Source organism: Crocodylus porosus, unplaced genomic scaffold (assembly GCF_001723895.1).
Source record: "Crocodylus porosus isolate Cpor-Errol unplaced genomic scaffold, CroPor_comp1, whole genome shotgun sequence".
Classification (NCBI taxonomy): Eukaryota; Metazoa; Chordata; order Crocodylia; family Crocodylidae; genus Crocodylus; species Crocodylus porosus.
Window position 1 is genome coordinate 8,818,580 of NW_017728951.1, and position 25,351 is coordinate 8,843,930.

At 42.4% G+C, this 25,351-nt stretch overlaps 1 protein-coding gene and 1 long non-coding RNA gene across 2 annotated transcripts in view; one reads left to right on the top strand and one right to left on the bottom strand.

The window, feature by feature from the left end:
• FAM53B (family with sequence similarity 53 member B) overlaps positions 1-21,712 on the top strand; it is a 112,912-nt gene extending 91,200 nt beyond the window's left edge. Inside the window, exon 4 of the mRNA XM_019556080.1 lies at positions 20,974-21,712. Coding sequence (XP_019411625.1) covers positions 20,974-21,336 — 363 coding nt within the window. The 3' untranslated portion in view covers positions 21,337-21,712. The remainder of the gene's footprint in view (positions 1-20,973) is intronic.
• LOC109324164 lies at positions 2,127-25,036 on the bottom strand. The gene is made up of 3 exons (XR_002104866.1): positions 25,025-25,036; positions 15,437-15,441; positions 2,127-2,386 (listed from the first exon to the last, which is right to left on the bottom strand). It is a non-coding gene; the product is annotated as an uncharacterized LOC109324164 (long non-coding RNA).
• Positions 25,037-25,351: the final 315 nt, after the last annotated feature.

Sequence of the window (25,351 nt, forward strand, 5' to 3'; positions counted from 1 at the left end):
CTGCGAGGGTGGAAGGTGACACTGAAAAGTGAGAGGAGGGAAGCCAGCTAAGTGCTTAAACACAAATGTGCCATCTCAGTGCTACTGGAGCTATGGGCTTGAATTTACCACCCAAATTTACCAGCTTCCAACATCTTCCTTTATTTCAGTGTGCCTTTCTGCTTCCAGATCGCTAGAGAGTGAGCTCCACATTAGGCTATTGTCTATGCACAGTTTACTAACTGTACTAATTAATAATGAAATAGAGAGGAAAGATAATCTTGAGGCATCTGAGTTCAGTCCCTCGCTCTGGATTATGCTGGGCAAATAATCTAACCTCTTTTAGTTCCCCATCTGTAAGAACAGATTAATAACTTTTTCTTCCTCTCTCTCTTGTCAATTTAGATGGGAGACCTTTAAGGGCCAGAGCTCCCCATGGCTCTAAATGCCTGTACAGTACTTAGCACAAAGGCCCTGATCTCAGATGGGTTTCTGGGAGCTTCTGTAATAATAATGATTAATATCTATTGCCCTTCCCCGCTGAGGGAAAGAGTGTGTGCATTTTCTTTCATTGTGATAAAAACTAAGGATATAATTAATTTGACCAATTGTTGGTTTATGTGTTCCAGTAGAATGGCACACAGAGGAGCTGTGATGGCAATTAGCATAGTTTTGTGATGAATCCTCTGAAACACCAGGAGGTAAATGCCTGTCCCAAAGAAAAAATAAACATTCAGCATAGACACAGTGTAACCATAGGGATCCATGAGACAAGGAACCACAAAAATTCTGTGAATCTCTGGAAAAAGTGTTACATGTACAGTTTCATGATGACCAAACTGGCCACATGTCCTCCTCTAACTTGAATTAAAACATTCCATGCTCAGAGACTAGATTTTTCTTTAGTAGCGCTGGATGATCTTGCCTATTTATTAGGTGTGTTACAATAGCCAGCAGCGAAAGCCCGTTGTCCTAGACAGGGTTCGTTGGAGGAGACATTCAGCTCTCCAAAGACCTGATGTTCTAACTGGAGAAGCTAGACGCAGAGAACAGTGGGAATCCAGGAGAAATGACTAGTGTTAGGTCATACAGCAGGTCAGTGGAAGGACCAGAATAGAACCCAGGTCTCTTATTGCTTACTCCTTTACCTATCTGCTAGGCCATGAGGACTTACCAACTCAAGTGGTGAATCCCTTGGTTATTTTAGAATCATAGGAACACAGAACGAGAGGTCCTTCCTGAGCTATAAGTCCAATCCTCTGTTGTCGGGGCCTCTGGTCAGTCAGGCCTGGCCGAACTGAGCTCTTGAGCTTCCACACTTGACCTTGATCCCAGGCTAATGCAACTGCTCCAGTTCTCTGTAACTGGAATGGCTGCTGAGAGTGGCACTCAGTCCATTTTGACACATCTTAGTCTGCTCTGGTAAGCCTCATGTTTGCTGCTCTCTCTGGTTCTCCTGGCTTCTGACTTGGCTTTAGATTTTCCTGACACTAATCTTCCCTGAAACTCAGTACCAGCTCTCTGATTCTCCTGGCTTCTGACCTTGGCTTGCACTCCAGACTTTCTAGACAGGGAGGGGAGGCTCTAGACATGGAGGCTCTGGAGTACATGGAGCACTTTCTGTATCTTGACAGCCATCTCTCACAATGGGCTGCCATCGATGAAGAAGTCCAGCACCAGGTCAACTGCACCAGGGCCGCCTTCTTCAAGCTGCGACAGTGTGTTTTTGAAAATAGAGGTCTTCGTAAGTTGATGAAGGTCCTGGTTTATAAGGCTGTCATGCTGACTACCCTCCTCTACTGCAGTGAAGCCTGGACTAGCTACTGAACGTTAAGACCCTTGAGAGCTTTCACCAGCGGTGCTTGCATCGAATCCTGGGGATCAAATGGGAGGACCGTAGGACCAGCATGAGCATCCTCCATGAAGCTGCGTCCACCAGCATTGAAGCCTTGCTCTTGAGAAATCAACTCTGATGGATGGGGCCACTGCATCTGGATGTCCAAGAACCACCTCCCACGCCAGATTCTCTCCTCCCAGTTCTCCATTGACCGATGCTCAAAGGGCGGCAAAAGGAAATGGTACAAAGATACGCTCAAGGTCACCCTCAAGCATGAAGGTATCAACACCAACAGCTGGGAGGAGCAAGGTGCTGACTGTTTGGTGTGCTGCCACCTGGTCTACCAAGGTGCATGCCACTTTGAGGCCCAACAACTCAATACCGAGGTGGAACGGTGGCGGCGGAGTAAGAAGGAGGAGACCAACTGGGGGCTGCAAATCCCATTCCCCTGTGCAACAACATGCCCCCATTGCTGAAGAATGTGTGCATCCAGAATAGGGCTCCTCAGTCACCTGAGGATCCATCAAGCCTGACGGACATCATCCTTGACTTTGAGGGACTGCCGCCACACTCCAGACTATGTCTCTCAGATCCCCTTTTGACTGTCTTGGAATCTGGTCCTGTGCTCCCTGTTCCATTGATCCGGACCCTGACCTGATGCCCCAGTAATCTGTACCCCAACCTAGCTGACCTCCTGCTTGCCCTTCCAGGCCTGCCTGCAGGCCCAGCCAGCTACGTCTTGGCCGAACCCTCACACCTGCATTTACAAGTAACCATTTATCAAGGATTCCTCAAAATCGGCGCTTCAAACCCTTACACACAACTATAGGCCATAAAACATGGAATACTGAGAATGCCTTGTATCTCAAGGTAGAAGCAAGGGAGAGTAAAGGCTAAGTGGACTGATTGATATGCATCTTTATACATGGGAACCATCAGTATATAATTTGATCTTTCTCCAGCTACAGCCTTTAGTCTACAATTCCTCTTGCAATTGTACACACAAATGCCTGGTTTGTTTCTTTTTTGCTGAAGTAGAAGATTATTTAAATCGGGGCTGGCCAACCTGCAACATGAGTGCCACAAGTGGCATGAAGAGACTCTGTGTATGGCACTTGACATAGCAGGGAGGGGACAGGCAGCACATCAGCAGATAGGATAGGAAGCAGAAAGCAGAGCAGAAGATCAGGCAGGAAGTAGAAATCAGAGGAGGGGATTGGGCAAGGAACACATAGTAGGGAGTAGAAAGTAGAGCAGCAGATTGGGCAGTGGAAAGGGATTGGAGTGGCACTCTGGGTGGCTGAAAAGGGTTGGTCTCTACTGATTTAAATGGTCATTCCAGGCTGACACATCACAAGATGGGTCACATTAACACCCCCATTTTTGTCTTTTTGCACCACCAAGTTCTTCCTAGTCATGGGAGAATGACAGACAGACGAGTTAAATTGAAAACAAAATTAGTAAAAGCTGCTGGTTCTAAAGTCTGGTTGAATTTTAAAGAAATACTCAAACTCTCTTATAACAGTGTGAGAGAACTTGGTAGGTGAGCAGTTAATTTTCAGTCTTGATAAAGCAGTTTCTCAAAATCACTTAACAGCATAAGGGTAAAATATCTACTAAAGTTATAGGTTTCAATGAAACATCAACACCAGCATCTAAATGCTGGTGTCTGTTGCTACAAAATTAAGCTTGGGAGCATGTAAATATTTCCCTTCATTACTGCATGAGACTGGAAGGAGATAAAAAAGCAAACTGTGAAAACAACTGCAATGTAACAGTGACACATTGTACCTTATTAGAGGTGCTCTACACAGTGAGACAGTGCACTGGGAAAGCAGGCATCTGGAGTCATCAGTTGTGTCCAATGGGATGGCAGTGCTGTTCTGGACATCGAGATAATTTGTTCAGGCCCTCGCGGTATCTCAAAATGGATCGTCTTCACAGCTAACCTTGGAATGGAAAATATGATAAGTGCAAATGAATTCTGTTGCTGGGGCTTTCCTCTCTTCCATTCCAAAAATCCTCATCCGTATCTCCCTGACCTGTTTGCATAATGTGTTACTGATAAATTTTCAATAGAAGCAGTTTTCTATTTTGATGGTCTGAAGGAATAATGATTGCACTTTCTGCCACCTGCCAAACCTGTAGCAGCTGGTCTGGTTTTGAGTTCTAAATCCAAAAGGCTCTAGGTTTCTTCCTCTTCTTGCCTGCATATATTATCATCAGCTTGCATGAGGAGCATATTCAGGAAAGGCACTTGTCAACAGTACAACCACATTATACTTGGACAGTACTTGAACAGTATACAAAGTTATATTGGCTAAATACTGACCAGTCTCCAGGAGCCTGGAGGAAGTGAGAGATGTCTCTTACCAGTGGCAGGTTCTGGAAAACATTAAGTGAAATCATATGAGAGGTCCCTTAGTGAAAAATCCTGGCTTCATTGAAGTAAATGGAAATCTAGTAATTGATTTTAATGAAGCCAGGTGTTCACCCATTCTGTTTTCAAGAATTGTAGGTTTTTCTTCTGAACTATCTCCCTGTCTCCAAATCAGATAGCATCTGGCTTGAAGGCTTGCAGGAGAACCAGGACTGAAATAAAGCAGCAAGCCCTGCAGTTGCTGTACTTGTTTTGTACCAGCTTTCTTTGAAGTTGACATACTTAGATACTTGTGGTTTCAGTAGTGACAGCAGAAAAGTGAAACCTCCAGGGTTTAGATGTCTCAGATTGTTCTTTCATTCTCTTTGTGTAATTTGAAAACAAGAAATGGTTTGACTCATCAAACAGCTTACTCGTACCTGCCGTGTACAGTGGCACTTATATCTTAATCAAAATAAACGGCCAGATTCATCATATTTTAGGGAAAACTCACATGTGGGAACCCAGGGGAGAAATCGAACTTCCAAGAAACAACATTTTCAAGCAACTTGCTTCCCATTGGCTTCCAGCACTCAGTGGTCTGCTACAGGTCTAGGTCAGATAATGACTAGCTCCTATGATCATGCTATCCCATCTGCATTGGCTCACCCATTCATTCTTGCTCTCCGCTGTCTACTCTCTGCTCAGTTACATGGGGACGGAGACAGGGGATGGGGGTGCGGTACAAGGTTAATTAGATAGCTATAAGTGAAAAGTCCTGCAGGGTCAAAGGGAGATCTTACTTTATACTGTGTGTGCCTACACAGGCCAGACTGTAATCTGGTCCCTAATTATTTCTAGAGATAAATACAATCTTTGATGAGGAAAAAATGTGATGTGCTGAGACCACACATGGAATGGCATCAGCATGACTGAATCAGTATTGTTATTGCTGCGTGGTCTCGTGAGCAGAGCCCTGGACTGCGAGACCTCATTTCTATTCCCAGATATGCCTCTGGCTCATTAGGTGAGCAGGGACAGGTTACTTTTCAACTCTGTGCCTCATTTTTTTCATCTGTAAAATAATGAGAGTGAAGCCTTCTTTCCAAATGCTTTGAGGTGTGTGAATCCAAAGCACTGCAGAGGAGCCTGGAAGTATTATTAAGTATTATATAGCAAGATTTTTTTTTAAACTTCAGTCTTTCTCCAAGGCCTATAAAACCCCAATTCAGATCACAGTGTGACTGGGTAGTACATTACTTTAGAGACAAAGTATCTTCTGACTCCTCCCTTTCATTCCCCAGTTTCTTCTCACACTTCTAGCACAGCAAAGGAAGCCATAGGCATGGAGCAGAGCTTTTTTGACCCATCAGGGTGCTCCAGAGAGTTAAGTAAGAGCTGAAGCAATTGAAAGGAGTAAACAGGTATAAATTAGTCACTGAAGAAAGAAAAGAGTGGATGGGTCAGAATTCCTTGATACAGCAATACCGGTTTCCCTCACTTTATGCAGGTTCTGTATGTGCAAATTCGCTCTTATGCAATGATCCTTTTTAGACCAAACATTTGTTATATGCGAGGTAAATTCACTCTTATGCAATCGGCGTAGTGCAAGCCTGCAGTCAGCTTTGTGCGATGCATTGTGGGAGTGACCCGCATCAAAATATAGTTCCAAGTGTGGATCTGTGCTCCTCGCTCGCTGTCTGTGACGCGGGTTTCTGTAGTTGCCGTCCCCATTATGGTAACATCCACTACCACCCTGTGCTTGTGTGTACTGTTGGTGGGTACCAAAACAGAAGTGGTAGAAATGGGTCTGGGGGGTCAGTACAGTCAATGTCTTGGAACGTATCCCTATTCGTTACATTGTAAAGTGGGCTCCCTTTATGCAAATTGGAGTTATGCGCCATTTTCCAGGAACGCATGTACAGCATAAAGCGAGGGAAGCCATATCTGGGTCTGTTTCTCCAGGTATAACCCAGCTCCATGCCACACTTGTACTATTCTGTTTGTGTTCCAAGAATTTTATAACTGTCTTCTGTGGGTTTTTTTTCCTCAAGAATTTCAGTCATATTTTATTCTGACACTTCATTCATCACTTGAAAGTTTGTTCGAAGGAAAAGTAATGTCAGTATAAAATCTGCCTGCCTCCTTTCCTCCAGTCTGAATGTTGATCTTGGAATTCCTGTCTTTTTTCTCATTGCTCTACTCTATGAAGGCGGCACTAGCCAATTACTGTTGATTCAAGTAAGACAGCCACATCTTTCAGCATCCTTTGGAAACAGGCTCCAAAGTTCGTAGTCTTGGTATAAATTAGAAATCCAGTACTGCCAGCAGTTAGAAAGATTAGAGTCCTGCTTTGGAGTTAGCACAGCAAATCAATGCACTAATGTATTTCATTTCAGCTATGGATTTGTCAGGGTGCTGATCAGATTAGAAATCAGACACTTAGAAAGAAAATAGGTTTCTTGACTGCTATTTCTAATTAGAACTTAGATAATTAAAATAAAAGTTTCAAGAGCTGAATTTTATTTTCTCCAGTCAGCCTGTGTGTTTTGCCTATTCCATTTCTTAGAGCTTGCACTGTGAAGATAGACCAGTCTGTTAAATTTTGTCCAAGTACTGTATGATGATTATGATCGCCTGGATTTTCTGTTTCATATGCTCATCTGCAATGCCTCAGTGACTTGACTGCAGCCTTGTCATGCCTGCCTGCATCTCAGGACAGATCTCACTCCTGAGCAGGTGAGCCTCCCTCAAAATATTCATTGACCAGAAAATCCTGGGTTCTGGTCTTGCCTCTGCTATGGACAAGTGTTAGTATTTCTTTGTAGATCTCAACCCTTACCGAGGAGGGCCTTATACCCTTACCTAGAGAGAAGACAACTCTCCTTCATGTAATTTTTACAAACAAAAGCATGGGGAAGTTGTATCAGGTCACATCTGGTAGAGATGGGACTAGAATCCAGCTGGCTTAAAATATCAGGGACATCCACTCTACTACACAAGACTGTACTGTGCCCTCAGCACAGCCATGTGGGAGCTGTGAAATACAAATTGCACCAGTATAAGTAGCCCCATGAGGAACTGGTGCCCATGGAAGGGGCTCTGTTGAAAAGGGGCACATCTGGTGTGTGGCTTTCAGGGTATAGCTTACTCCTCATATGTAGCTAGCCCCATTGGCTGACTCTATTTTTCCCCACTCCTCATATCGCATTTCTTCAGATTGGCCTTCAAGATGTCCTTGAATCCCTTTTGCCTACATCTAAAACAGTGACCATGGGTGAATAGGGAGTAAAGGACCTGTTTTGGGAGCCAGTTGTCAGGCATCTTTATGACATGCCCTGTCCAATGGAGCTGGCGCTGTATAAACACAACTTCAATACTGGTGGTGTTTACTTGAGTCAAAAGCTGGTGTTAGCTCTTGTGTCCTTCCAACTGATATGGAGGATTTTCAGAAGACATTGTTAATAGTAACATTACGATGCTTTCAGGTGTTTCTGTTACGTCATCCACGTTTGACACCCATGCAGTAGGCTAGGGATGACAACAGCCTTGTAGACAAGACGTTTGGTTTGGGTCCTGATATCATGATCAGTGAAGGCATGGTTTCAAAGACGTTCAAAGGTAGCACTGGCAGATATAATCTATGTTTATATTTGGGAAATGTGGCTACCTAGATAGGGAACCGCTCAACCGCCTCCAGTCAGTGCCCTCTAATTGTAATGTGTGGAGGAGCAGCTGGTTGGCTTAGATAGGTTGGTAAAGTATTTTGGTTTTCATGAAGTTGACAGTGCATGTAAGCTTTCTGGTTGCTTCCCAGAAGCAATCAAGTGTACATCAGGATGTGTAAGCATGTACTGTGTTCCTTGTAGTTTATAGGAGAATGACTGTCTTTGACAGTCCATAGTGTGGGCACATAACAAACATGACAATACACACATATAAATCTGTTTATGAAGCTGTAATTACAAGCTGGCTGTAATATAAATCGACATAGATAACTCTTAGCTACACAACTGTAGTGGTCTCTTAATGGAGTTTTTGTAAAGTATTTCATAGAAGAAAACAATACTGAAAGATGGCCAGTGCTTGAGTACTCAGCTGTGGCCATGTACATATTGCAAAAGTGCATGGCAGCCCTTTCTAACTCCTTCAGACCCTTTCAAAGTAGGCAGAAGCTGAGCAGGCAGGACTCTACATTATGCAGCTGAGCTGCCCAATACAGCCCATGTTAGCAAAAGCCTCTGTGGAAATACACTGGGCATTTCTGCATGCCGTTTTCAAGGGTCTTCACTCAAAAGATGATGCAGACACATTCTGTGCCTCAGTGAAGGCTATTTTCCAGCCGCATTTCAGCATTTTGATCCCAGGCACTTACACAATGGGGTTGCAAGAATTTTATTTTTGGAAACTTTTTTTTTCTTTTCCCTTGGCTTAAAACATTTTTACTTAAATTTTTAGAGTAGGGAAAAAAAATCACCATCAAACTCTGGAACCAGCCCCCAAATATATATTCCTGATGTTGAAAGTTTGAAAAAGAATTATGAAAATGCCTAAACAGGGAATGGAATAGCAATACGTGGAACCTGAATACTATCTAATAGTGCCAGTCAAGCTATAATGAAGTTGGCAAACTTTTTTTTAAAAGGAAACATTTTGTTTGTTTGTTTCATATAGACCACACGCCCTCCATCTCTCTCTCTCTAAAAGCTTGAATAAAGCATTTGAATGAAATAAATGCCACGCACTTCTCATTATGATACAAATGATCAGTGGCAGATAAGAATTTTGGATTGTGGGTGAAGGTATATTATGGAAACTAAAGCTTATAAAAAAAGAGAAACGATTGCATCAGAGAGTGCTTTAAAGCCAGGCAGGGCAAAGAAATCCCCCAGGGACAGGGGATGACTTATTCTACTGAAGATCATTTTCATGCTTGAGAATGGTGGCTGCTATTCTAAGGACGGGCTGATGGAGTTGTTCCATCTCAGCAAGGTTTCTCTACAGCATGAGAAGGCGGAATACTTTCCACCCACAGTTCAGTTCTCAGTTTCTCTCACAGAGTGTTATTTTCAGCTATATGAAGAAACTGTAGCATTGTGTGCTAATGGGAGGCGATGACAGTTTAGTAGGTAGAACTGGTATTGTTGATGGCTTTTAGTATTCATTACATCTTCAACAAGAAAATTGTGGCAATAACCTATTTGGAAAAGAAGTGTTTGTGCAAAAACCATTCCACATGTTTCACCTGGAGGATCTTAGTCACATTAATATTTATTCTAGCATTTCTACTTGGGGATTCTGTGTTTGATGGAAACATTTTTGGAATGTCATTGGAGAAAAGGACTTACGCTTTATGTTTTATGGGAGGAAGGGTTTTATGAAGAAACTGTTATGAAGTTTGTTAGCTTTCCTGGTGTTCAGATTGCCAGTGTTCCACTTTCAGTCTCCATGTATAACTCTCTGTGTTAAAAACAATCACAGTAGTCGGAAAGAATTAAGTATCTGGTCCAAAGTCCATTGAAATTAATGGAAAGACTGATAGATTTCACTAGGTTTTGAATCAGACACTGAGCTAGTAAGTGTTGTCACTTCAGCAGCTGTGCATTATAGAGTCACTTTGGGATGGGAATGCTAAATCTCTTATATCTTGAAAAATATTTAACCTGGAATAAACAGTTAAAATGTTGACTACTCTGCACCTAAAGTTCCAGATACAAGCTTTCAAATGCAGGCAGCTCTGTGTGTGTTATGAAATGTGAGCAAGACAATGCTGTGTTCCTAAAAAGTTAGGACAAATATTTTAAATTCAGATGTTGGAGAAGTCATTCAGCAAATCCCCACATCAATAGAAATGGTACGGGTTCAGCACTTAGAAAAGTCAGATCACTTTTATCTATGTGCCTATACATAGACCCTGGCACCTGAGTTTGAAAATGTTGGCATCCAAGCCTACTTGTGTATCCCTTGCATGCCAAAACCTTCCACTGAAAGCAGTGGCCCCAGCTGCAAATAGTTACTTCCTTGTTGAAGCATTCGGCTGCAAACTTAAGCTCAGTTTTGCAAACATTTATATTTTTGAAGAATTTCACACCCTTGAGTACTGGCATTGATGGTGGGGGTACTAAAACATACACTTGATCCGAAGCATATGGATGTCAACTGAAAGACGCTCATTGATTTCATAAGGCAGACCCTGTCAGCATAAAGTTCCTCACATGAATTAGGGTTGGCAGAATTAGTGTACCACGTCCACTATTTTAAAAAAATGTTACATCTCATTTCTTGTTTAAGTTAAATTTGTAGCACCCCTGGAGGTCAGGCAGAGGTACTACATGCAGAAGTATCACAATAAAAATAATAATTGCTTTTTTCTTCTATATTAACTCCACTATTATTAATGATTTGCTCGCTCCATAAGCATTTTACAGTGGAACATACAGGTGGTATCACTTTTATGTGAAACCAAATGAAAAAACACCAGGAGTCAGTTTTTGCTACAAGTGACATAAGTTCAGCTCCTGTTGAATTCAAGATAGAGTTTGGCAGTGACAGTGACAGCAGAATTTCACTGGAGAGAAAAAGTAATATTTCATAAAATGAGACAGATAAACATAGCTACTGTACCTGAAATAGAAAACGTTACATTAAAATAACATTCCCAGGCTTGTTTAAACACTCAACCAGAAAAGGGCCCAGAAGCAGCCAGCATAACTTGCCTTGGCTTGTCTAGGCATGTTTGGGTAATGCTGAACCTGTATGTATATGTACATTGTAAAAACCAAGTGTGGTCTATCAGAGTTGTGTACCACTGATTATCTGGAGGATGGATTGAGATGGGAAGAAAAAAGATTAGGAATAGGGAAGCAGGAATGCCCTACAAACAGCTCCAAGGAATGCTTGTCCAGAACTGAGTTTAAGTACAATCTGGCTGGAAAATGCCAGTGTAACCCCAGACAATTAGGGCTGTCATCTAACTAGATGTACTTTGCAGTGAACATCGCCTGTTAAAATTATTCCCAGTGGTATATGCATGACATTACTGTATGCTTGGAGATTCTTGGATATTGAGTAGAGGGTGCTTCTTCTTAGATCATCTGTCTCACTTCAATTGCTCATATGGCAGCTTCTTCCAAGGGAGTGGTGGGGGGTACAACTGTGTAAAGAGGAACCCTAATTCATGTGAGGAACTTTATGCTGACAGGGTCTGCCTTATGAAATCAATGAGCGTCTTTCAGTTGACATCTGTGTAAAGAGGCAAGCACTATACTGAACCAGGACAGAGTAAAGTTTAAGCTAACCAGGAGATACTGTGCTTTATTTTTATAGCAATTGTGCAAGAGGACCTGGTTTAAGCCCATGATAAAAAAAAAATGTGCTTTGAAAGTTGACTACATTAACATAGGGGAGCTGCACTGTAGCCCCTTCAGATTGGCCTTGATGCTTTGTTCTTTGGCACTTTTCCAGTTGAACCTTTTGGAGGAATCAGTAGCTCCTGAGCTCTGAGGCAAGGAGGAGAATTTAGGTATTTTACTTACTTGGCTTTTCTTACTCTTATTTTCTCTTTGGGGCTGTTTTCTGATAGTTTGTTAGCAACTTCCTAGATTTGTAGGATTATGTGTATTCTTTCTTTTAGCAGCTGGTTTTTCAAACTTTTGAGAGGCAGAGCGAAGGACATATTGATGACTTGAATGTATATAACAGGCTATCAAACGCCTTAGTGGTTCACATTCAGCTTATGCTAGGGGTAGGCAAAATGTGGCCCCCACCAGGCCATTCTGTCCAGCCCGCGAGGCCCCTAAAAATTGAGAACATTAATATTTATCTGCCCCGCCTGCCTGTCATGCAGCCCTCGATGGCTTGCCAAAACTCAGTAAGCAGCCCTCCGCCCAAAATAATTGCCCCTGGCTTATGCAAACTATGCACCCAGCAGCAGCTCACTGGGCTACATGAAATGTATTTGATGTCAGGCCTGCTCCAAGTGGGCAAGTGGTAATGCCACAAAAACGTAATATGCCCTACATGGCAGCTTTATGGACAGTCTTGGAGGAGGCCAAGGGATGGATGAGTGAGTACAGGGAACAAACTATACATGCTGGCTTTGAGGTGATCTGTCCAGCCAAGGACTGGTGAAGGCATTATGGGTAAGCTTGCAGTGCCTCCGTCAGTGATATATCTGTTTGGTGAATATAAATAGAGGACTTTACTTTCCGGAGTTGCCAGTTCAGCACTTTTAATCCAATAAATAAAAAAAAAAAATCCAGATGAATTTAGAACAGACACCACATTGAATATAGCTTCTGATCCACATCTGCTCACCAGGCAGCTCAGATATCAGACAGCAGGTGGAAATTTGGGCTTCATCATCACAAAAATATTGCAGATCCTCACTTAAAAAAAATTCTTCTGTGCCACATATATAATAACCTTATCACTGGCTTAGCAGTTCCTGTTGAGATACAGTGACATACCCAAAATTATTAGGACAAACAGTTTTCTTCTAGGGTAACTTGGCAAAAACAGAGTGGTGTTTTTGGTTGATTTGACTAATATTACATAGTACAAAAAGTTTAAGACTGAAGTTGAAACAGCCCTTTTTATCTCATGCCATGGTGTGTGTACAGACAACTCCTATTCTGTATTGCCTGCAACTTTTGATGTTGTTGCCTGTTTGAGAAAAGTCTTTTGAAACAGATTTAGAAGTTGAACCAGTAGTACTTCATAGCAAAGGAGATGTTTTACGGAGTGTTTCAATAAAAATACACATACCAAACAGAAAAGCCAGAGGGGCTCAGCTTTAACTTATATGTGAAGACTGGTCTTGCACTTAACAGCCCCTTGATCAGTGGTGTATGATGCTGAACTGTATGCGACTCACTGATTTCCACTGTGAGAACCCAATCCAAAGTGCATTCAAGTCAATAGCATTTTTTCCACTGACTTCCGTGGGTTTTGGATTAGGTCCCAAACTCCTTGGCAGTAACTGCAGATCTGGCTTACTCTGACTGCACAAAGTGTAGCTAACACAGCTGAGTTCTTTTATCTCAGAAACGATGATTCTTTTTTCTGGGACATTTTTTTTATATATATATATATATATATATAAAATATTTACTGTTCAAGCCAGACCTGCTCTTCACACAGGAAATGTCACTGGTAGCTTTGCAAGTTCCGGGAGTACAAACTGAGCCCAAGTGCATATCTGCAGCCAGGTGACTTGAAAGAATGTCATAATCTGAATCAGATGTTAACTTTGGCGCTGCCGCGAGAGATGTGTGCACTTTGGGAAGGCACATTTACTTTTGTTATAAAAAAAAATTTGTTTGTGTTCAAAGACAAGCCTGGTGACTGATTCTATAATGCAGGAAAGGCAAACAAAGCATGTGTTTTGAAACTGTGCAGGAGTGAAAAGTTCCTTTGAGGACCAGGTGGGCTACACCTTTGATCCTAGCATGCAGAGAATATTCATCTCCTTAAAGCGTGGAGAAGGAAGAGATGAAATTTAGTTAAATGAAAGCCACCTCCTTTGCAATGCTGTCTGCAAAATGAGTACCCTTCATCTGTTACCTGGTAACTGGCATATTGTGGAGCCTGCCAAAGTTTATGACATCAAGATTAGCAGGGCTTCTGTTCCTGTTAAAGTGGACAGCTGCAGCCACCTCAGCATGCCAGCCAACTGAATTGTCATAGTGCCATCTTTTCCTAACTTTACCCTCAGACCAATGCTATGAGGATTAGTAACACATGGGATTTCACAGAAACTTGATGCCTGTGAAAACTTGCTGTCTAAATTGAGTGTTGGCACATCTACTTTACAAACAGTGCTTCGTTTATAAAACTGTGTACCAATGATCCTTGTTCATTAGGAATGATGGGAAGTTATGCTATAACCTGACATCATAAAAGGTTTTCAGCTTATGGATAAGAAAAACTATTTTCTGTAGCAACTTAGGTTGCCAGCTTTTTGTGCTGGTGACTGGATTGCAGGGCAGACAAATTAAGCTGTGAATGTTACAGTATAAAAGTAAAACTGTATAGATGGCTCTAGAATTTTGCCAGGTGCAACACAAATGCAAAATTTGGGTGAATATTTAGGTAGGCTTATGGTGAGTCCCTTTTAAGCAGAGGGCCTCTTACTTTTTCATACTATGAACTACATTTTGCTTGTATCTCTTCTGAGCAGCTCCAAATCCCCCATAAAATGTCCTTGACCACTGTGGCACTTATTTATCTGAACAGTTAACACCACAATATTTGTCAGTTTATTTAAGCTCATATCTAATGAGTTGATGGATGGAGGAGCATTAGGTCCATGGCTGACATGCTCAAAAGGTTCCTGAAAGACCTAGGACAGGCCTGCCCAACTAGTGGCCTATACGGTGGTGACATGAGGCTTCTGGGTCCTCCCCTGGCCACCTGCTGCAGCAGAAGTTGGGGTCTTAGTTATGCTCTGCCTCCCTTCTCCAGCTTCTGCTGCTGGCCTGTGCGCCATGGGGCAGAATGGGATATGGGCAGGGCTGCGCAGCGTGACTTGCAGTGCATGGTGAGCTAGCAATCCCGAGCACCTCTGCAGCATGGTGCAGCAGGGCGGCTCATGTCTGGGCAGCCAAAGGTCAGGCAAAGCACTGCACAAAGTATGGTGTGGGGAGGCTGCCTATCTGTGTAGTGCAGGGGGGGGAAGCACTGTGCATGCACACTGTGTGGGGAGGGTGTGCCTAGGCATGCGCAGCATGTAGCCTGTGGGGCCTGTGACCCTTGCAGTATGTGGTCTCACTGGTGCAGCTCATGGGGCACGTGGCACATGGCTGCTTACAAGTTGGACAGCCCTGACCTAGGGGGATAAGTTCCATAAAGCAAACATAGGCATTTTTAAGTGCCTAAATCCCATTGATTTGTAAGTAGACTTAGGCTTCCAGTTGCCTACATCACTTTTGAAAATGGGTTCCTATGTCATTATGGCACTGAGAAAATTCTCCAATACATGAATGACCGGTTCTCCCACCAAATTCACCGCTGATAATGAAACACCACAGTTCGAGAACTCGTGAGGGAATCCATGATGATCCAAGACATGGTACAAAATTCAGGGAGCATTTAATAATATTAAAAGTGTCTCTGGAAATCTAATTGTGGTTCATATAGACTTGATATATGATAGTCTTTACCACAGAAATAGGGCCCTCCAACATTCATGGGAAGAAAACTGCTTAAAGTGGAGATGTACTTCAGCTATACTGTAGTTTCCTCAGAGGGTCCATCTACACGTGTGCTTTAATATGCAGTAGCCTATTTTACTGCGCATTAAGCGTCACTTAAAACCATGTACATGCGGTACTGTGCGTTAAGGCAGCCTAATGTGCATTTGTTTAGTTCTTCACATTGGATGCACGAAATTTAATGTGCATTAAGAAAAGTACCTTAATGCACATGTAGATGCACCTAGAGTGACCTAAAAAGTCAGCTGCTTTTCAGAATGGAGAATGTGTTGTCACCAGCCGTTTTAGAAGAACCATCTTTTCAGAGGTATTGGACACATCCATCTACTGCTTCCTAGAGGCAGGCTGAAGACTGTCCTGGTTGTGGGTCTCATGTGACTACACATTTAAGGTCTTTGTAAAGAATTAACCCAAAAATGTCAATCAGCTTGGTGATTTCAAATTTAAGAAGGTTTGTCCCACCTCTCAGTTTAGAGAGATTAGTTCTTCCAAGCAGCTACCTCTTCCTAAGGATAGTGCCTTGACTTTCATATGGACTTGTGACTTTTGAGACACTGAGAGTTTTGTTCTAAAGAAAAAAGCCATTTCTATTTGATCTAAGGCACTACCAGCTACTCTTTATCAGTCACCTTCCAAAGTCTGTTCACCTTACACGGTTCACAAGTTGCACAAGCAAGAGTGAGAAAGGTGCTGGCAGAGCAGTCCATTGTTTTCTGCTGCCCCCAAAAGACCCTCCCTTGCTGACTGTCTGTGCCCATACACCAAACATTTCATATTTCATTTTCTTGGTTGGCACAAGCCCAGACCTGATCCAAGCAGGTCCTACTCCATTTAGCACAGTAGATGTGTAGCCGTGACAATGAGATCAAAACCTGCCTCTGCTGCCTCTCGAGTTGGAGTCTGCAGGGACTCCTCATTTGGTGGAAGGCTAAGGCATGCCTTCTTTTTAAAACTCAGCATCTGTGAGATCCCCTTCAATAACTTGTTTTTACTAGGATGCTTCATTTAACACAGTGCTCAAAGATATAAATTAAAGCTTTCAGGGTTGATCAAAGGGTCATATTCCATTCCATTTATTAGGTGTAAGTGGACTTAGGCACCTAAATGTGATTCTATTCCACCTGCTTGAATCCTTGGAAAGCAGTTATTGCAAAAGGTGAGTGAGTTCCCTTGCTCCTCGCTGCTTTTTTATGACTCAGTCTTAAAGGTCAGATGATGATGTGTTGCAAAAGTAGATCTGTTCTGGATGTCCAGGGACTTGAACAGGGTGGAACAGAATCACAACTAGGTGCCTAAGTACCCTTACAGGCCAAATGGATGGAATAGAATCTGGCTTGATGTGTATAGGTTTAGCGCAAGTGCCTTGGGTTTCTGTTGTTAAAAACATACCATTTTTTTGCCTTTTTTCCAAAGTAGTTGGAAAGTGTGTGCCTTTTTTTCCACAGCAGTTTGAGCCAGAGTTTATCATGGCACCTTAATGGCATGTGTGGATGCTCAAACTGCTGCTGTCCAGGGTATACATGCAGACACTGCATCCAGGACTGCAGCAGTTTGAGCTGGGATAGAGCAACCCCAGGTTGGCAAAAATTAGTTGGTGGTGGTCTAATAGCATCTCACATGTAGACTTTGACGCTTTACACTACAGCCAAATGAGTGTACTGCGCGGTTAAGTGTACATATAGATGCACCCACTGGCTATTATATAGATATACCAGTGAAGCCCACAATGTTTGGTTTTTTTAAATCAAATGCTCTCACCCTGAAACTCAGGAACCCATGACCTGCTACCTCAGTGTCCTGCAGATATGCTTCAAGTTTTTGACACACTCAAGCCCCACATTAAAAAAGTGAGTATTTGTGGAACTGGGCTCATCTAATCAGTTTGGCTAGTTGCAACATACTTATCTCCTTCAGTGTCCAGTCTTTTCTGAAATGTTTATCAGATGAGTATCTTCACTCACCACAGATGTTTTCTTCACTGAGCACATGGATAGATTCATGTCCTGAACACCCACAACTGAACATTGGTATGTAAGTAGCAGGTCAACTGGCTAGGAGAGGAGGGGGGGATCCCCCCCAAACATGTGGTTTTGCTTTAAAAAAATGTACACATCTGGCTTTCATCAGAGCTTGCCCCCTTCTGGAGTCATGTATTTCTGTGGTGCAAAAGCAAGAGATGGCCATATGGAAAGGGAAGAGAATAAATCACAGAAGAGAATAACTTCCACAAGTAGAGGGCATGTGTAGCCTTTGGCCAGTAGTTTTACCTAATTTCCTCTCAAAAGGGGACACTAAACATTTGTGTTGGCTGTGGCAGACCTTTGTTTATAGAGTAACTGAGATAAGTAGCCACAAAGTTTTGAGTCAGCAGAGTAAAGGGGACTGTAGGTTTTTTAAAATGTCTTGGTTGTTGCAGTAAGAGCAGAGTCCTACTGTAGATCTCCCTAAAAACACAGGTTTTGCCACTGGCATTTCCTTAGACAGATTTATAGTCTTCTGAATACTCCTCAAGACTCTCAGACTTTGGGGGAAAAAAGGAAGGAGGGGAAAGAAAAAATAATCCAGGTTTCACATGAAAATCTGCTGCTTGCTGAGACAGGAAGCTTGTGGAGTATGAGTCTATCTGTTGTAGACATGGAGGCAGGATGACTTTGTTGAAGACAGATATGAATGGCAATTTAAGATGCCATGAGATGCATACTGGGTGTAATGAGCCCTTCTTGTTTTGGCCTGAGAAAGGCTAAAGGAGATTTGAAGAAAGTATCAAACTGAGGAATAGGATACCAACAGAGCCTTGAAGGATGACTTGTGTCCTCAGAGCCTGACAGTTGCCCTCCCTCTGTTGAAGGTTCCTCCCAGTTTTTTTTAAAGGCCAAAAAAAGCAGAAGGGAAACCTCCTCCATGTACTGATACGAAGCTGAGACAAAAATATGCCTGGACATGAGAGCAGGCATAGATGGTCCTCACCAGGGATCAGCAAATTGCTTCCCCTCAACCTTTCAAATGGCTGTATCTAGCAGTGTTCAAGCTGTGTATAAATATGTACCCTATATTCCCCAAAGGGAATGTACTTAATCGAGAAGTAGCTGTAGTCACCTAAGAGTTGCATGTTCTACGATGCCCTCTTCTGGAAAGATTATTTATGACAGGGTTTATGATGAGCTTGATTCATGTCCAGAGGTTTGCATCCTTTCATAAACTGGAAACAGCCCAGGTATTATATTCACACTGTTCGTGGAAGGGGACAACTTTACCATGGATGCCCTGCCCTGGAGAGGCTGTCAGGGAGACGTGCTGAATCACTGTATTTCCTGAGGTCATTTGCTCTCTGTCCTGTTTCCTAAATTAAGTCCAATTCACTGCAGCTGAGCACTGACCAGACCAGCTCTGTACTGAGCTCTTTTGCTTCTGCACTATGATTTGCAGCCTCTAGGAGTATATGTACAGCCATTACTAGAGAATCCGAACTGTACACCCGGAAAAACATCTCAAATGTGGCTGGATAGATTTGTGTGAAGAAGACCTTGTTGAGCATTATCATCTGACTAGCAATGTGGTTTGTGTCAGTCTCCTAATATAATAGGGAATGCTTGATGCCAGCATCCCAAAATACATTTGTGTGCCATACTGTGACATCACCTTCTTGCTGATGGGCAAACATTGTCCCATTTGCAAGCTAATTATAAATCGTAGCCCTGAAGTAATTTAGTTATGGTTCCACATATGAGACATCACCATGAACTAAACATGTTAACCACCTGTATCTTGCAGTAGCTCTGCTAAAAAACAGAGATACCACAGTGATGGAGTTATATAAATACCCCCAAAAATAGATTAGAGGGGACGGGCCAGAACCAGATTTCTGTGAAATGTGTTCATGCTTGTATTATAGGATCACATGGTTGGCTTTTATGTTGGTGATTTTGCAAACAGCGTGCATAAGCCATTTGTGTGTGCATGGCTATAACTGGTGTTTTGGTTGATGTGGATTTTTAGATCCATGTGACATGGATGGAATCATTGGAAACTAATAATTAATAGTCTACTTTTCGGTTAGTGGGCACAGGGGTATTTTGTCCTTGCCTCATTTCACAGCTCACTGGAGAATTGAGATCGGAGATTTCCTGTTCTCTTGCACAGTTGCCTGCATTTTCCTTGTGATGCACATGGCTTGCTTGACAATGACTTTCATCACACAGGCAATTTATTGTAATTAAGATAAATAATTAGAATTTTGTTTTTTTTAAAGTGTCACTATTTAGGTTTGCAGCCTGCAGCATCTCAAGGGCTAATAATGTCTCATGTTGTATATATTGTTCTGTGAGTCATTCTAAATGCCAACAAACATCATTGTCAGTGTTTTGAAACCGTTTTGAACCGACAGCATATGAGCTAAATAAAGAGTTACAAGAAAAGAATCGCCTATATAACTGGCTTCATATGGAGAGGAGAGAGATAGGCATGTTCTTGTGCTGTCTTTAATAAATAGGTATGACACTGAGCTACCACAGTGCAAGATAGCCCCCAATTCAGGGAAGCACTTAAATACGTGCTCAAAGTACTGAAAGCTCATCTAAAACATCCCAACAAATGGCAGGGAGCAGTTAATTTAATTGCAGGAGTGCTGAGTTTTAGGGTCCCTAAAGCAGTGAGGGTAGGGTAACATGTTATGCGTTCAAAACTGACTGAATACATTTGAATCCAACAAGCATTAGAGAAAATGGAAGAAATGCCAGAGCTAATGAGAATGCAAGCAACAAATGTGGATTGTCAACTTCTTCCATCTCTAAGGGCTTGAGGGGAATAAGGGCATGGTTAGATCAGTTTGTTGGTGGGATTTCCTGATGTAATCACTGCCATTTGACAGACTTAAGCAATATTCTTCCCAGTGTCTTCTGAAGACCTCAGGGAAGGACAGTTCAATTAGTCCATCTGTGTTCTGCTGGAATTCATCTCCTCAGATCTGAATGCCAGACGGGACCATTGGATCAGGCAGTTTGACTGCTTGTAAACCCAGGTCGCAGAATCCCATCCAGTTACACCTGTCTTCAGCCCTGTGTCTTTGATTCATGTGGTGCTTGACTAAAAGCGTATCTTCCATAAAGAGATCTGGTCTTGCTTTGAAGACTACGAGAGATGAACATCCGCTACTTCCCTTGGTTGTTTGTTCCAACAGTTAATCTCCCTCATTGTTAAAACTGTAGGCCAGCTATTTAAGTTGGTCTAATAAAAGACATCAGATTCACCCAAAGAACCTTATCTGCTTATTTCTAAGCTGAATTGATCTGGTTTTGACTTGCAACCACTGGTTTCCGTCGTGCCTCTCTCTGCTTGATTAAAGAACCTTTTAATACCTGGTCTGCTTCGCCATCATCTACTCATTAAAAAACACCTCTACCATGAAGCAATTGTTGGCAGAACAGCTAGAAAGCGTACAGGAAGAGACCGTTTTGCTTTTGCAGGGAGCGCTCCTAGACGAAATAGAGCATTTTGCCTCCCTAGCTTCTGCTGGTTCCCTGCCACCTTTTTTGTGGTAACTAAATGCTAGATTTCATTTGACTTTGTTTTTTTTGTTTCCCTTGCAGAATCGTCAAACTTTTAACAGCCTTAGCTGCCTTAGCACCACGCTGGATGATTGTGCTCTGCAGACCCAGTTTGGCCCTAGTGTCAATAGCACCAAGTCATGGACAACATCTCCTTCCTCCTCGGACGTCATGCCGGGCAGGACACCAGCCTGCACGCCTGTGCCGGAGCCTTGCTCAAATGCAGAAGAATGTAGAGCTAGCAAAGAAGACCTCTCTTGTGAGGAGTCCGACTATTGCACCACGGAAGAGGAGAGCAGTAGGAAAGAAGAGGAACGGGCTTCCTGGAGGAGCAGCGGGACAGGAGGGGAGAATGTCTTTCAGCTAGACGGCGAATTAGACATTGAGCAAATAGAAAACAACTGAGGGAGTGTTGTTTTGTGTCAGGGTTTTGGGATGTGAATTTACAACAGGGAGCAGTAAAATCTCCCAGGTTTAATACTTGGTTTATACTGTACTTAGGCATAAAAATAAATCAATGTTGTCCTCCTATCAGCGATCAGGAGACAAAAGCAGCCTTGCCAAAATTTCATCAGGTATTTAGAGCAATGTTTTGTAAACCTTGAAATCCTATGTAACTACTGTAGCCAGATATCAGCCAGTTTGATACCATTGCCCATGCGGCTTTGGAAACAAGCGTTCTGAATCTCCAAACTGCATTTATTTTTTTGGCCTCTGTCATTAAGTAAACAGCTTTTTATAAATTAGAAATTGCAGCTTGTGGAGAAACTGCAATTTTTCAGTGAATGTGTGTGTTTGTTTAGATTTTTTTTTTTAAGAGAGGACTGGAAAAAAAAAGTACTGGTTTTGATTCACAGACTAGGTACTGTCTAATTCAGGGAGCTATGCTGAGGGGATATGTGGTAGGCTTCATCAGCCATAGTTTTCTAGGACAGCAAGGTGTCAAGGATGTTTCATGTTCACTCATTCATACAGCTCTCCTCGCTCCAGACTGCACCTTAACCATGGCAGAGGGGAGCTGTAGGGGGTATGTTGTTCTAGCAGTGATGGTCCAAGGAATATGTGGGAAGCAAGGTTTGGTAGATAATACTGGAACAGTTGTTCTAACTGGGTGCATCTACACATTCATTAATGCGCCTTCATTAATTAGTCAAGCACTAAATCAGTGCTCAGTAACTTGTGCTATTGTGCAGTAGCACTGGCACATGGGTTTTTAGTGACGCTTACTGTGCCTAATACCACTGTGCAGTAGTGTATTAGCATGGTTTTTGCCCGGCACGCTACTGCGCAGTGTTATTAGGCTACTGCACAGTTAGCATCTCGTGTTGACGTGCCCATGGAGATCTAGCTTAGTCTGTTTCTGCTTCTTTCCCAGACCAAAAGAGGGGCATTTTTCTGCTTAAAAGGCTTGTCTAATCTCTCCCAACCAACAAAGGTGGTCCAGTGAAAGATATCACCGAACAAATCGTGTTTCTCTTGTCGGAGAAAGGGTGATGAATGTAAACCTTCATCCTTGAGATAACTGTTCAATCAGATCTGCCTTTGGAATCGTATGGCCAAAATCCTGAGGCCCTTACTTTGGCAACCCCCTCCCCCCATTTTTGCATAGTCACTGGCCCTTCATATACTGTATTGGCCGAGAACCCCTTTTTTAGTTCTGCAGTCATTCTCAGAGCCCTGAGAGGGAAACCAGACATGCAATAATTGTTCTTTAGTCACAATCACAACGAGGATTTTTATTTTCAGTTTCCTCCAGTCACCAATTACAGGAAAAACCAACCATAAAATCACAGCCCTTGGGGACAGATCATCAGATGTAAATCACCACTGAGATCAATAGAAGTATGCTTGTTTACACCAGCTGAGGCTTTGGTCCTTCCTTCAGTGTTTGGAAACTTCAGATCAGTGTTAGAGCTATCCTGGGCATTAGCTTAGGAGCAAATGCTGCTGTTTCCAAAGAACATTGCTACTTGACTTAACTTTAACGTTATTTCTTTTGAGTCCCTCTTTCAGACTCACTGGACAAACAGTCCTGCTTTCCATTGGGCTCATGAACTAAGGCTTTTAGAAGAGAAGGCTCAGTGTTTGCCAGGTAACCTGAGTTGTAATGGTGACTGCATTCTGATCTCACTGCCTGGGATAAATTTTAGTAACTCCATTGTAGTCAATATAATTAAGTCAGTAGAAAACTGTTATAAGGGAAATCAGAGCCTGATTTCCAATCAGAGATGTGGAGCAAAATCCCAACAGGCTCAAATTCTCTTGTTTTTTTCCTTGTTACGTGCTATGGGGTTACATTTATTAAAGCTATTATGCTTGTTGGGTATGTCATGCAGATACTCAGGGCGATATCCTGGTCCCACATGGAGAACCCCCAGGACACAAACGGGGAAGGGATTTCACCTTTCGTTTTGTTTAAGCCTCAGAGTACTTAATTACAGTCGGGAGAGTCCAACTGTGTCGCTGTCCTCCTTTTGGACAGCAATTTTTATGTGGAAGCCTGTTAAAGATTTCACACATCACAGCCCCTCTTGTTTACTGCTCTGCTTCTAGATAGATTTTTTCCTGCTTTTCTTCCACTACTGCTTACTTCTGCATGGTGATTTTTCATAACTGGTCACAGGTCCTGTTTGTGGCAACATAAATAGGAGTTGGAGGATTCTCAAGGCTTATTTAAATATATACATATATTTACATTAGCCTAGAAATAAGTGACTGTGGTCTGACCTGCAGAACCCCTCCAGCACAAAGCATCTGATGCAGCATTTGCTCTGTCACACCTGAGCAACAGCTTGATCTTGATCAGCTGGTGCTTGCAGGTTTCCAGAGAGTGTTGTCTAGGCTTGCTGCTGATAGTCGTCCATGTTGTTAAGGTGCATGCAGTAGGTGGGGTGGGAACTTGCCTTAAGGTCACTTAAGATTGGTTTTTAAGCTGTGATTTGCCAAACGTAACCCAGAGAGATGCAAAACATTCAGAGGTGACTTCTCCCTTGTTCTGCTCAGAATGGCACGTTTCCTGTGCTTTCTTTTGGCTTGTCTTACTGTGAAGTGATTTGCTAGAAAATGCAGCATGATTACTTGACGAATTAAGCTGTCAAGAAGCTGAAAATTCAGGTAGCAGCACTGAAAGCTTTTGCTCTTCTTGCAAAGATAAAGTAGTGAACATAATGTTTGTACAATACACATTTACCTTGAAAAAATAAGCTGTTCACTTGCTAAGAGGTCTACAAGGACACATTCTTTTTTTACCTATAGAAGAACTATATGCTATAGATTGATTTTTTTTTTAACCACATCTTATGTTACAGCACTTTTTTCTGCAGTGGTTCAAGATGCGTAGCATCTAGTATCACGGTGGAACCCATCCAGTTGTATAGCTTTATAAGCATCCAGTCAAATTGCACAGAGTGGTTTTTGTTTGTAACAGTGTTAATTTGAGCTGTCTCTCCAGATTGGATGCTGGTGTAGATTGGAAGCCAAACAAATAATTTGGGGGATGAGGTTATTTTGATTTTTAATGTCTTGGAATTATACAGCTCCATGAAAACAGGATTTTTGTACAGTGCATTGAATAAGCAAATGCCTCTGGCCTAAATCTCTTAGGCATATCAATTTTAAGTGAATATCAAAAGTTTGCATGCCTGAGATATGAGCATGTAAAGGTAACCATCGTGTACCCACTGAGTCATGCATTCAAGGAAGTGGCTACCTTGACATGTGCATAATACCAGCCTGGGTGAGTGCACTTTTGACTGCACACTTTGAAAAATGCAGACTATGGTGATGGCCTCACTAGCTTTTTTTTTTATATATATATATAAAAAAATCAGAAAGGTAGAAACAGCTGATACACATTTCATTTGGAGATAATTAGGTTTGGTCTCTGATAACAGAAGATTGCTTAGTAAGGATTAGTCTTAGGCCAGGATTCACTGTATGTGAGACTGTTTTATTGATGTTTTGGCATCTGTTTTACCTACGTTCCAAGGAGTGTTATAGCCACGTCATATCGTTTAGCTTCAGTGATCATTTTGAGTCTTCCTGTTCAAGTGAGATGACTGATATTTTTCCCCATGAAGGATACTTCCTAAACTCTCCTGGCTGCAGAGCTCTAAGTCATTCACTTTGCATTTACTACCCACGTTGAAGTAACAGAACAGTTATAAACACTCCCTATTCCTTTGCTGTCAGTTTTGGTCTCTGGACTGACAACACAGCCCGACTTCTTCAGAGTCCAGTCTGTTCCTATTCCCTCTCTGTCAAGTGGTGAGTCTACGTGCTGTACCGAGAGGATGCAGCCCCCTTTTTCTGATCTCTCAAGCTCCACAGGGGTGCATATTCCTAATCCTGACAGTTCATGGACGCAGTGACTTACAGGTGTACATCGGACCACCACCCCAACACATCTAGAATCGGTAAC